Raw genomic sequence first — 13,582 nt, 5'->3', positions numbered from 1 at the left:
TGGGTAAAATTTTAGCAGATAAGGTTTATAGCAGATGAAAGAGTGCAGTAGATGGGAAAAAATTTTTGACCCATGAATATTTTGCGAACATATTGGCAGCATTATAAAGTATGTGAAGGGAGAGGTTTATGAAATAAGGTTGGAATGGTAGGTTGGAACTAGACTAAGGAGCATAGTCTTTGATAGTCAGTGCAGTTATTGAATGCTTTTGGTTAGGACAGTGATGTGATCAGAGGTCACATTAGCATTACTCAATCGTTAAGGTGTAGAGTAGATAGAATGGGGAGAAAGTGGAAGCAGGAACATCATTTAGAAGTCTACCAAAACATTCCAGGAAAAAAATGAAGGCCCGAACAGCAATTGGATTGGAACGATGGAGATGGATAGTAGAGATTTTGTAGAGGTAGAATCTATAGGACTTGGCAATTGATTGGATAAGAGGAATGAGTGAGAGGGAGAAGTACAAGAAGATTCTAAAGTTTCAAACTTAGATGCCTGGGGGGATGACAGAGTCATTAACAGAAGTAGGGAAGTTAGGGTGGGAGGAGGATAATAAACTTAATTTTAGAAATATTGAGCTTAAAATGTTGTCAGGACATCCTGGGGGATATGTTCTACATACAGTTGGAGATAGCAGACTGGAATTTGGGTGAAAGGTTAGATCTAGAGATAGAGATTTAGGAATTATCTTTTTAGATAATTCTGGCTAAGAGATTAATAGATAAAACTGTGGGAGTAAGTGTGATCACCAAGGTGGAATCTGTAGAGCAGGAAAAGAGGTTTGGGTAGGGGAGGGCCCCTGTATTTTTGGAGGATGAGAACTTAGAGAAGGATCAACCAGAGACTTTTGAAATAAACTATGAGAGGGCAGTGTCCCTAATGCCAGGGGAGAGGAAGGCATTGTGGGGTAATAATTATCAGTGTTAAATATTGCAGAGAGGTCAAGAAAGATGCATACTGTTTTTTTTTATATTAGCCATGTTGCCAAAAAAAGGCCAGAAAAATAAAGAAAGTGAAAAATTATAAGTTTCAATATGCACTCAGAGCTCATCAGTTCTCTGTCTGGATATAGATAGTGTTTTTCATCACAAGTTCTTTGAAATTTTTGTGGATTATTGTATTGATCAGAGTAGCTAATTCTTTCGCAGTTGATTCTTGTTAAAATGTTACTGTCTACAATGTTCTTCTGGTTCTGCTCATTTCACTTTGCATCAGTTCATATAAATCTCTCCAGGTTTTTCTGGAACTATCCCTTTTATCATTTCTTATAGCACACCCATCTAGATCACCTAATTAGCCTACTTGATTTCTTTTCACTGTTGTTTCTGGCCTACCCCAGACTACTTACCAGTCCTTAATCCCATCCATGTCCTTTCACTGTCCTTTTTGTATATAAGCATCAGTCTTATAACCACTAAGTTGCAGATTCACTTGGAATCTATCCTGCTCCTATTTGTTACAATAAACCCTACTACTCTGACTGAAAGAAGGATTGAGTGCTTGAATTCTTTCCAGGCAGACCCCCCCGACCCTTAAATTTCGAGGTTCCCAGCACCCCAAACCACAATAAGTAGATTGTCATTTTTATGATATTGGCTTGGCCTACTCACAAATAATTAATATTTCTCCAGTTGTTTAGATGATGATGAGTACTGTTAAGGGAATTTGGAGTTTGGGTAGGAAGAAATGAATAAGTACATTGTCATGCGGCCATGTGGAGGAGTTATTTGCGATTAGATAGCATGAATTGATAGTGGACCCAGTCAGCATGGTTTTGTGGATTTATCCATCAGTAGATCTGCATATGAAATGGAAAAAGCAGATGTAGAAATTATTTGATAGTGGTGATTAACAAGGTGTTGAGTGGTGGAAGGTTAAGGGATTTAAGGGTAGAGGTGTATGCAATTTGAAAAAAACTTCAAAAATTTTCTTTTCAAATGAAGATCTTCCTTCTCTCTGAGATAAATTATTATTTCTCTCTTATATTAATAAGTAATTAATTTCAAGGGGATACAGGTTTTTTTTTTGTCCTTACTATTTTCTCATTGAGAAATAAACCTCTGTAGGTTATTTAGCCAGTTCTTGTGAAGGACATCGCTGATAGATGAGACTGACCAAACCCTCTGGGTACCTGCTTCTTACCCCATCCAACTAGAAGATCTTATCCAATCTAGGTGGAATTTTTACTCTATCATCAGTTCATTGTTCGCTGACTAGGTAGAGGATAGATTCTTTTGTATAGATTGTATAGATTGGGAGTAGTCTGGCTTGAGATGAGTCTGTCTTTGTCTGATTAATATGATCAGAGTCAGCGTACCCAGCCCCTCATTGGAAGAGGCCTACTTCTCATAATATCCTTTCTTTTATTAATTGTTAACTAATCAGAATTTATTTCTGCCTGTCGGGAGCACCCATTCTTCCAAGGGTATATAAGCATCAAGAGGATTCCATGAAGAGTCTTTGATTTATGAGAGAAAGCCAAATGACCATCCTTTTATTAACTATTCACTAGCCGTAATTGATAAAATGATTAATTACCTAGAAATGATGTCTCTTGGCCTTTTTATACATCACATCTCCTTCCTTCCTCCCTTTCCCTCTCCCCCACTGAGAAAGCAAAAAAACCAAAACCAAACCCCTGTTAGAAATATGTATAATCAAACAAAACAAATTCTCAAATTGGCCATGTCCAAAAAAATTATGTCTCAGTCTATACTCTGAGTCCATTGGCTCTCTATCATGAGGTAGGCAGGCAGTGTATTTCAACATGAGTCCTTTGGAACTGTGGGTGATCATTGTGATCATTCATAAGCCTTTCATTATTGTTTGTCTTTTCAACATTGTTGTTATTCGCTAAATTATTCTCCTGGTACTACTCACGTCATTCTGTATCAATTCATATAAGTCTTCCTAGGTTTTTCTGAAACTGTGCTTCATCATCTCTTACAACACAATAATGTTAATGCAATGTTAATAAAGCTTACTGTGGGGTCAAATGGATAGGAAAATAAGTGATGTTAGAGCATGTGATGAAGGACTGGGTAAATAAATAAAAGGGACCAAGTTCATGGTAAGGCTAAAGAGCAGGTCCAGGAGGAAGGAGGTCATGGGAGAAATAGAATGATAGGAAGTTGTGGTCAGAGAGGGTAATTTTAGAATATAGAATCTTGAAGAGAGAACTGTTTGAAGGGATGGTGAAGTCTAAGATGTGCCCTGGGTGTGCGGCTAAAATAAAGTTCAGTTGAAGGGCAGAGAAGTTGAGAAGGCTGAAGAATTACGAAGGATGTTAAGGTCACATGGGACATAAAATGGAAAGGAAGACTGAACAAGATATTTAAGCCATTAAGGAAAGCAGAAGACTACTGACTCTGGAGTCAGCAGATGATATCAAATAGGATAGGGGCAAGATGGGATGAATAGTTGGCATGGCTTCAAAGAAGACTGTTAAATAGTGGCAGCAGAACAAGGGACTAGAATTGAGAGTAGAGAGCAAGAAGTATGCTTTTCTCTCTTGTTTACAGGTTGGAAGGAATGGGAATAGTAACCACCCTTGCAAAGTTGAGGTGTCATTAGGGGAAGCCAATTTGAGGATGTAGAGAAGTATAAGAAGAAGTGATAGGGGATGGAGAGGAGTACAATAAAGCAGGAGTTCTAGAGGATGTGGTGGAAAGAGTTAATAAAATTTCTCAGGGATATCTTGGGCCTAGGGAGAGAAAGTTGAGGTGGCTAGAGTGATTGGGGAGAAGAAGGCAGGGTGGCAGAATTTGCTCTTTTTTTATTCAGGAATTGAAGGTTTGAAGAGACATGTTTAGTTAACAAATGATTATTGAACTATTCATAAAATCATTTTGATTTAAATGTTAATGCTTTATATTTTTGTTTTAGATGATGTTTTCATTCTATAATTTTAGTTTTCTTACTTCCTGAAACAACCTCTAATGCTTCTGGTTACTTCTGCTATGTTTAAGGAATACATCTTCTTTATTAATAGAGCTATGATTGGTAATACTAATGGGGTAGTTTTTGTATCTCCTACATCAAATGATGTAGTCCTATGTCCATAGTACTCTCTCAATAAATATTTTGTTGCTGTATTTATTGTATACTTGGATAAATTAAATTTCATTCCTTTATAGTTTCAAAGAGCCTCCCTTCCTACTTGGAGTTCTGCGACCAAATGTGAAGTTGCAACAGGCAGAAAAGTTATTTGAAAACCAGCTTATTGGTCCAGAGTCCATAGCAAATATTGGTGGTAAGCATGTGAAACCATTAAGCTCATCCATGACCTTTAAACTGTTCTGATTTTCTTGTTCTGCTGAGAAGTATTTTTACTTGTCTTTTATTTCTTGGAGGGAATCTGTTCTGTTATTGGCTTCCCAACTTTCCAAGTAGAAATTGTATTGCTTATTAACTTTGGAATATTTATATAATTAGTTGGACAGCTTGTTTTTAGTTTTTAGCCTAGTCACATTTGAACTCATCCTGACTCCTGACTCCAGAGCCGGTGTTCTACTCACTGTGCGACCTAGCTGCCCCAAGAGATGTTACTTTTAAAGGAGAGATTATTAATAAACTGTTTCAGACTTGGGATTGCATTGTTCAGTCAGTCTACAAGCATTTATTAAATACTTATTGTGTTGCAGGCTATTCACAGAGGATACAAAGAAAAGGCAAAAAATGCAGTCCCAAACAGCATTTTATTTTGTATCTTGGAGATAATAGGGAGCCACTGAACTTTATTAAGTAGGGCAGATGACATGGTCAAACCCGTACTTTAGGAAGATCAATTTGACATTGTGGTAGAGGATGATTTGGAGTGGGGAGAGATTCAAAGCAGGGACTCCAGTTAGAGGTTATTGCAATAGTCCAGGTAAGTTGAGATGGGGGCCTTTTCAGGTAGTGGTTGTGTGAGTGGAGAGAAGGGGACATATGAGAGATGTTTGAAGATTTGACAATAGATTAGATATGCAGGGTGAGTACATGTGAAGAGTTGAGGGTGGCATGAAGGTTATGAACCTGGGTGACTGGGGGATGGTGGCACCCTTTAGGAAAATTGGAAAGAGGAAAACTTTTTTGGTGAAAGATAATGAATTATCTTTTGGTTATGTTGAATTTGAGATGCCTATGGCATATCCAGTCCAATTTGAGATGTTCAAAAAGTGGTTGGTGATATGTGATTGAAGATCAGCTGGGAGATTAGGGCTGGATTTATAAATTTAAGAATCATATATATAGAGAGATGGTAATTGAATGCGTGGTACACTGTCAAAAAAGATAGTATAAAAGACAATAGAAGAGGGTGGCTCTAATGCCAATACTCTCTTAGAACAGGTTGGGATGAAAGGAGGCACTCCCAAATCACTGAACAGTTAACAAAAGGTGGGGACCAGACTTTGTGTGTCTTGGATTTTTTTATACTCTTACGTGTCAGTGAAGCTGTGGCAGGGAACTTGAGACTGATTTAATCTGGTCCTGGGGACAACTTTGTCTCCATTTGGGGAAAATAATCCCTGTTGGTAAAAGAGAAGGAAGAAGGGTCTGTAGAGAAGAAGCTGCATCAGGGAAATGCTATAAAATATCAATCCTAACCCAAGGGCCCAGGCAGAGTCTTGGGAGACATTCATGGTTAGTAACCATGACGAGGGCAAAGATGCAGCAAAGGAGATTGAGAAGGAATTGTCAGACTAGGAGAGAGCAGTGTTAGGAAAACCTAGAAAAGAGAGAGAATCCAGAAGGTGAGCAACAGTGCTAAATACTATAGAGAGGTCAAGAAGGGTGAAGGTTGAGAAAAAGCTATTAGATTTAGCAATTAGGTGCTCACTGGTGACTTTGGAGAGCACAGTTACAGTTGAATGATCAGGTCAGAGCCAGATTGCATGCAATTCAGAATCTAGGGAGAGGATAGGTAGTGGAGTATCAATGGCTTTCTCAAGGAATTTAGCCAAGAGAAAGAGGAGAGATATAAGACAATAGTTACTGAGGACATTAGAATCAATGAGAATTTTTTTTTCTTAAAGGATGGAAGATTTCATGGGTGTATTTGTACTGATCACAGAAGGATCCAGTAAACAGGGAATAATTGAAGATTAGAGAGGGTGAGGATGATGGTAGTGGCAGCCTGCAAGAGAAGACAGGAAGGGAAGGGATCAAGGGTGCCTGTTGAGGGATTTGCCTTGGCAAGGAGGAAGGCATATCAGTAACTCTAAATCATTAACTTATCACACTTTTATATTTTACATGGTCAACATTAATAATAAACACTGATGCAAGAAGGTTCTTTGAGTCCAGACTTTCAGACCATAGGCAAGTGTTAAATGGAGGCATTTTTGTAATGGAACCCTTTGTATCTTTAGGTATGTCATGCTTCTTTTCCTCTGTTCTAGTTTGCCTAGAAATAATAATCATAATCATAATGCTAGCATTTATTTAGCATTTTAAGATTTTCAAAGCACTTTACATGCTATCTTACTTCATATTCACAGCCCTATGAGGTAGGTGCTATTATTATCCTCATTTTACAGATGAGGAAACTGAAGCTGAGAAAGGTTAAATGACTTGCCTAGTAAGTGTCTGAGGCAGGCTTTGAACTCAGGTTTTCTTGATGCCATATAAAGTACTCTATCCACTATGCTTCCTAGACCTTTTCAAAGTAAATGGAAGATTTTATTTCTTGGTTAACTTAATTTAGCAATCAATCTTCTAGAAAGGAAAGTTGCAGAGACTTTTACAATTAGTAAATGTTTTCACTAGGTGGATAATGAGTGTGTTCCAGACATAGAGGAAATTACATATGTTGATTTTAAGTAGGTAACATCCAGACATATTGACTGGATCTCTAATGGATGATTAATCAATCAATGAACATTTATTAAGTACCTACTATATACCAAACAGTGTTCTAAACATTGGGGATACAAAAAGAGGCGAAAGACAGCCTTTGCCTTCCAGGAACTTATTATAATCTAATGAAGCAAATAAATATGTACAAAGTAAATTATATACAGGATAAATAGGAGCTAAATAACAACAGGAAGGCATTAGAATCAAGAGGAGATGGGGAAGGCTTCCTGTAGAAGGTGAGATTTTAGTTGAGACTTAAAGAAGCCACAGAGATCAATAGTTGGAGCAGAGGAGAGACAGCATTCCAGACATGGGGGATAGCCAGAGAAAATGCCCACAGTTAAGAGATGGAGTGCCTTGTTTATGGAACAGCCAGGAGGCCAGGGTCACTGGATAGAAAGTGTAAGATGTAAGAAAACTGGAAAGGTAGGAGGAGGAAGTTAGATTATAAAGGGCTTTGAATACCAAACAGCATTTTGTATTTGCTCCTAGAGGCAATAGGAAGTCACTGGAGTTTATTCTCTCTCTCTGTCTCTCTCTCTCTCTCTCTCTCTCTGTCTCTCTCTCTCTCTGTATATGTGTATGTGTGTGTGTGTGACATTATTGGACTTGTATTTTAGGAAAATCACTTTAGTGGCTGAATGGAGGATGAATTGGAGTGGTGAGAGACTTGAGGAAGGCAGACCCACCAGCAGGCCATTGCAATAATCAAGGCATGAGATGCTGTGGCCCTGCACTGAAGTGGTGGCAGTGTCACGGGGGAGAAGGGGGCATATTCAAGATATGTTGCAAAGGTGAAATGGCTAGGCCTTGGCAACAGCTGTGGTAATATGGAAGATAGGAAGGAGGAAAGGTTTAGGAGGGAAGATAATTCTGTTTTGGATATACCGAGTTCAAGATGTCTAGTGGACATCCAGTTTGAGATGTCTGAAAGACAGTTGGAGATATGAGATTGGAGGTCAGCAGAGAGGTTGGGGCAGGATAGGTAGATTTGAGAATCATTAGCACAGAGATGGTAATTAAATCCATAGGAGCTGGTGAGATCACTAAGTAAAGTAGTATAGAGGGAGAAGAAAAAAGGACCCAGGACAGAACCCTGAGGAACACCTATGATGGTGAGATGGGTAGGAGGAAAACCAGGAGAGAGTGGTGTCCCCAAAATCTAAAAAGCAGAGAGTATCAAGGAGGAGAGAATGATCAACAGTGTCAAACTCTGCAGAGAGGTCAAGGAAAATGAGGGGGAAAAGGCCATTGAATTTGGCAATTAAGAGAACATTGGTAACTTTGGAGAGAGTAGTTTCAGTGGAATAAAGTTGGAAACTGGATTGTAAGACTTAACTTCTTACAAGAAGACATCGAGAGGAGAGAAAGTGGAGGCACCTATTGAAGACAGGCTTTTTGAGGATTTTAGCTGCAAAGGGCAGAAGAGGAGATATAGGATGATAGTAGTTAATGGGTCAAGTGACGGTTTTTTAGGATAGGGGAGACGTGAGCATATTTATAGGCAATAGCAAATGAACCAACAGAACAGAAGAGATTGAAAATAAGAAAGAGGGATGATAGAGGTTCGGTCTTTTGAAGGAGATGGGGTGGAATAGGATCACTTGAACAAATGGAGGGATTGACTCAATAAGGAGTAAAATCACTTCATTAGATGAGACAGGTATGATGGAAATAGTTGCAGAAGTCATCTGTGTAGTAGCAGATGAGGAAGAGAGGAGATGAGGGAGCTGATGGTGAATGGCCTCAAATTTTTTCTGTAAAATATGAGGCAGGTTCTTGCTGAGAGAGTGGAGGGGAGGGGGAAGTGAGACATAGGAGGTTTGAAAAGGGCTAAAAAGGTTTGGAAGAGCCACTGTGGAGAGTTGGATAATGAGCTGATAAGGGAGGTATATAGTAGGATTGTCTAACAGCAGTAAGGGCCCAGTTGAGGTCATGTAGCATAAATTTGTAGTGAGAGGACAAAGATAAGAATCACACAGTCTAAGAAGACATAGCTATGTTGAGTTCTGTGTCACTGGAGGGAGTACCCAAGAGATCATAAATCTTTTGAGGCATTCCTTAATTTTTAATTGGCATTTAGATTAGTGGCTATATAGCTTTCTCCAGATATTCCTCTAAACACTCACCATATTGATCATATGCAACCTGAGTTATATTCAGACCAAAGAGACAACTCTTTAAGCATAATATTCTTTTCCATATATTTAAAGTATTGTAGAGTTTTGCCTTCAAAAATGTCTTTTTTTTCCTTATGAAGAAGGGCAAAGTGAAGAGTTAAAAGTCACCTGTAATTTTTTTGAGCATCATGTTGGAAGATCACATGTATGTATAAATATTTATAATGTTGGAGCTCTGCAGATAAGATACTCAAGTAACTTCTCTTCCCTATCTTTTTCCAGATGCTTTGTTTACTGGCACTGCTGATGGTCGGGTTGTAAAACTTGAAAATGGAGAAGTAATCACAATTGCCAGACTTGGTAAAGGCCCTTGCAGTAAGTCAATGAAGAGTTCTCATACATTTCTTGAAATCTTCTGGAGAGACACTGAGTTATTCCATAAAACTACTTGAATTTAGAGATCAGATAAACTTTCAAGGAGGCATAGTCTATCAATGGAAAGAGCAATGGTCAGGAGGTTGAGAGACTCCTGGGTTCTACTAACAGCTTGCCTAGGACTATCCATATGACCTAGTGACTGCTGGAATAATTTTAGTCATGCTGCTCAAATTCTATTTAGTTTGGTCTTCCCAAAGTACAGTACTAAGAAATGGAAATATTTATCCTCTACTGCATTGTTCATTTTCATGGACCAATAATCATTCTCTGTGAACCTCATACTCAATCTAGACTTCAGTATTGCCACCTAAATCCTTTGTCTTTTTTGGATGGCACTGTAGTTGTTACATTACTCTGTACAGAGCTGAAAGCCTATTTGAAACGGGAAAATGTTGCAAAATGATTCAGCTTTTGAAAATAGAAATTGAACACTTAAATACCGATTGTTGTAGGTTTGGTAAATTACCTTTACAAAGAGAGAAAAATAGATCCGTAGACTGACATGGAACTATGTTTAAAAGATTAGTTTTACATTTTCTGATTAGTAGAAAAAAGTTCTTTAGGTTAGGGCAATGGTATAGCCCACTAAGATAAATGGTAGCTTTTGGAGGCTGTCACTAACTTATTTTATTAACTGAGAAAAGTCTGAAAATCCCGAGACAAAGATGAAGCTAAATAGTGATGGTTATTGCTAAGCACATTCTCACCCTTGTAAAAAGTCGATGTATTGTGCAGAGATCATGACTGAGCTGGCAAGGCAACATTAAACAGGTGAAACCATAACTTTATACCATAATTAGTCTTTTATTGGTATTATGTGTAGGAAAAGAGTAGTAATGAAGATACTATGGAAGATAATCTGCTGTGGTTAAAATTCTGGATTGAGAATTAATGTTCCTTTCCATTTGTCTTCATAGAAACCAGAGAAGATGAGCCTACTTGTGGGAGGCCTCTTGGCATACGAGTTGGACCTAATGGTACACTTTTTGTGTTAGATGCTTACCAGGGAATATTTGAAGTGGATCCCAGTACAGGTATGCTGTGACCCCTTATAATTATTTTGGTAACCTCAAACTTTGCTTTGAATTAACTTTGTATTCCTTGACTTGCATTAGAATTTCAATCATAACAAATCATTCTGTAATATTTTCTCATTCATTTGAATATATATAAATCATTAACCTATAACGATTCATTGCAACATTTCATTTTTAAAATTATAAACAGGTAAAAATGACAAAATAAGTTTGTTCTATGTCCCTTCAATGGCCTGCCCTGAAGTTGTACCCCTTTTGGTTCTGTTTTCCTTCTTTCCTTTTTTAAAAATATAGTTTAGGTACTGTATATAAATTTCTGGTCTTGTTGATTTTTTTTCTCTGCATGTTCTCATATAGACATTTAATCTTTGTGTGCTTCATATTTATTGATTTTTATAGCTCCATAATTTCTATGATTTATTCAGCTGTTCTCTAAATATTGGTCATATATGTTTCCAGTATTTTATTTTTTAAAAGTATTGTGAATAGAGTAGCTGTGAATGTTTTTATACATCTAGGTCCTTTCATGGTGTTTTGGGGATAGAGCCCTATCAGTGAGATCACTGGGTTGAAAGGTATGATCTCTTTTGAGGTTCTAATTGCATATTGCCATGTTGCTCTCCAAAATGTTTGAAGTAGCATATAGTTTTACAAATTGTTTCTCCACAGACCAACCAAAATTGGATTTTTAAAAAATTGCTATCCTAGGGAGTATAGGTTTATATATGCAGGTTGTCTTAATTTTCTTTTCCTCTGATTATTTTGGGAATTTTGAGCTTTTTCATATAGTTATTACCAATTTATATTTATTCTTTCATAAGCTGTCCACTTATTCTCTTTGACTATTATTAGTAATATTACTGGTAGTAATTAGTAGGGCAATATTATTACTCTTATTTTTATGCATTAATTTTTTATGCATTCTAGATGCCAGGCTTTATTTACTGCTAATAATTTTTCCAATCTAATTTTTCTTTTAATTTTAGAGGGTTTTTTTTAACTGTTAAAAATTCTTTTTCCTTTGTGTAATCAAGCCCATTTTTGTCTCCAATAACTTTTTCACATTGATTAAAAAGTCCTTCCTCCCTATAGTGAGATAAATGTTTCTATTTTTTCAGTTTTTTTTAAAGATTTAAAAGTATTTAGATAACTGATCCAGTTAGAGTTTACTGTGGTATGTGGAGTGGATCCAAACCCATTTTTTGTCAACTATCTAATTTTTCCAGAAGTTTTTAATGAATAGTGATTTCATTCCCTAGTATTTAATTGAGGAATTTATCTAGCAGTAATCTTTTATATTTATTGAGGTCAATTAATGGGTTCTCTGTATTCTTTTTCCAGTGCCAGATAATTTTAAAAATTATTTTATGTTATATTTTAATATCTAGCTTTGTTATTTCTCCTTTGCCAGTATTCTTTTTCATAGTTATCAACATTATTGTCTGTATTTTTCAGTATTAATTTTACTTTGACTTTGTCTAATTCTATAGACTAACATCACTATTTTGCATATTGTATATTGTATGTTGTATATTGTATTAAATCTCCAAGTTAGTTTGGGAAGCATTGCCATTTTGCTTTATTTAGGAGATCTAGTCATAAGCAGTTCAGTTCTCCCTTGAATTCCATCAAAATCATTTTATTCATTGTATAGGTCCTTTGTGTGTCTTGATTAGTAAGAGACAACTTGGTATAGTGAGAAGTGTGTAACAATTTGGAGTCAGAAGACCAGTGGTCACACCCTAGTTCTGTTCCACATTAACTATCACAAGATTACATAATCTTGGGCAAGCTGCTTAAAATTTCTGGGCCCCAGTTTGCTCATCTATAAACTAAGGGTTTAGACTAGGTCATCTTTAAGGTCCCTTTAAATTCCAAGTCTCTGATTCTAAGTTAATAGCCTTAAGATATTGATGTAGGTTGGCATTTCCTTTGCAATTTATGGACTTAGAGTGTTGCCTACAACTTTTCCATGGTCATCAAACCAGTATATTTCAGAGTCAAGACTTCAACCCAGTTCTTCCTGGCTTCAAGACTGCCTCTCTACTATACCACATATTTTCTTGGGGTGTGTATGTGTGTCTGTAGTGGGATGAGAGTATGAGGGTGGATAAACACTAAATAAAACAGTTTTGCCTTTAAGGAGCTTAAATTATTTCTCTTTATATGCAAGACATTGCACATGGCACCTGTACTACCAACACTGGGGTGGATTCTGTAGTTCTTAGTAAAATCTGGAAGGGCAAGTACCAAAGGAGGCTACATTTGTGAAAACAGCTTGTTAAATGAAGGTTTTTAGCCTCAGTAATCTGAAAGTTCACAAGATGGTCCTATTATTTTATGAATGTCTCTTTCTCTTGGTATCACTTTGTCATTGTGTCTCTGTGCAGGCATGTCTACATCTCTCTCCATATATCTTTGTATATGTCAATGTCTATCTTTTTTCCCTTAATTCACTAAAATATAGACCTTAAGCTAAAAAAATTTGTTTTATTTGTCAAATTTTGGGGGTTGCTTTGAATTTTAGAGGCAGACAAATGAAGGGGGTTTTTTTTAATGTTTTCTTCCTCAAATTTAAACTAAGTTGTTTTTTTAAAATTTCTACAGTCAGTGATTATGTATTTTTTTCATACCAATGGCACTAAATCAAAAAAAAAGTGCCTCACCTTTTTGTGTGTGTCTTGGACCCCTTTGACAATTTGACCCTCATAGTAATGCTTTTAGATACATAAAATAGATAGGGTTACAAAGGAAATAAGTTCTATTGAAATAAAGATATACCGACTACCTGAAATCTATTTTCACTTCCCTTGGATGCCTATAGATGCAAGGTTAAGAACCCTTGCCATAGTGGAAGTAGGATGTGTGCTTTTAGTGAATTTATGTTGCTAGCAGCTGCTGTTGGGGCATAAGACCAATAACACCAGCACACAGAAGAGCTGCTAGCACAGGTCCTTTGATCTGCTTTTCTAAGGAAAGCAACTTTAAGGGGTTAACAATCTCAGTTTAATTAAACATACATATATCATTCACTTAGTTCAGGGGAAAAGCCAGCATCCTGAACTTCAGAGAGAATACAAACAGAAATTACAAGCATACATTATATAAACAGAGCAAATAAACACAAATCAGTCTATCTATAGCAAT

At 36.8% G+C, this 13,582-nt stretch overlaps 1 protein-coding gene across 1 annotated transcript in view; it reads left to right on the top strand.

Moving 5' to 3' along the window:
• LOC118841528 (adipocyte plasma membrane associated protein) overlaps nt 1-13,582 on the top strand; it is a 51,423-nt gene that overhangs the window by 18,696 nt on the left and 19,145 nt on the right. Inside the window, exons 3-5 of the mRNA XM_036749034.1 lie at nt 4,137-4,252; nt 9,243-9,335; nt 10,316-10,432. Of these exons, the coding sequence (XP_036604929.1) occupies nt 4,137-4,252; nt 9,243-9,335; nt 10,316-10,432 (326 nt within the window). The remainder of the gene's footprint in view (nt 1-4,136; nt 4,253-9,242; nt 9,336-10,315; nt 10,433-13,582) is intronic.

Source organism: Trichosurus vulpecula, chromosome 3 (assembly GCF_011100635.1).
Source record: "Trichosurus vulpecula isolate mTriVul1 chromosome 3, mTriVul1.pri, whole genome shotgun sequence".
Classification (NCBI taxonomy): Eukaryota; Metazoa; Chordata; class Mammalia; order Diprotodontia; family Phalangeridae; genus Trichosurus; species Trichosurus vulpecula.
Note: the sequence above shows the minus strand (reverse complement) of the source record. Positions and strands in the feature narration are given on the sequence as shown.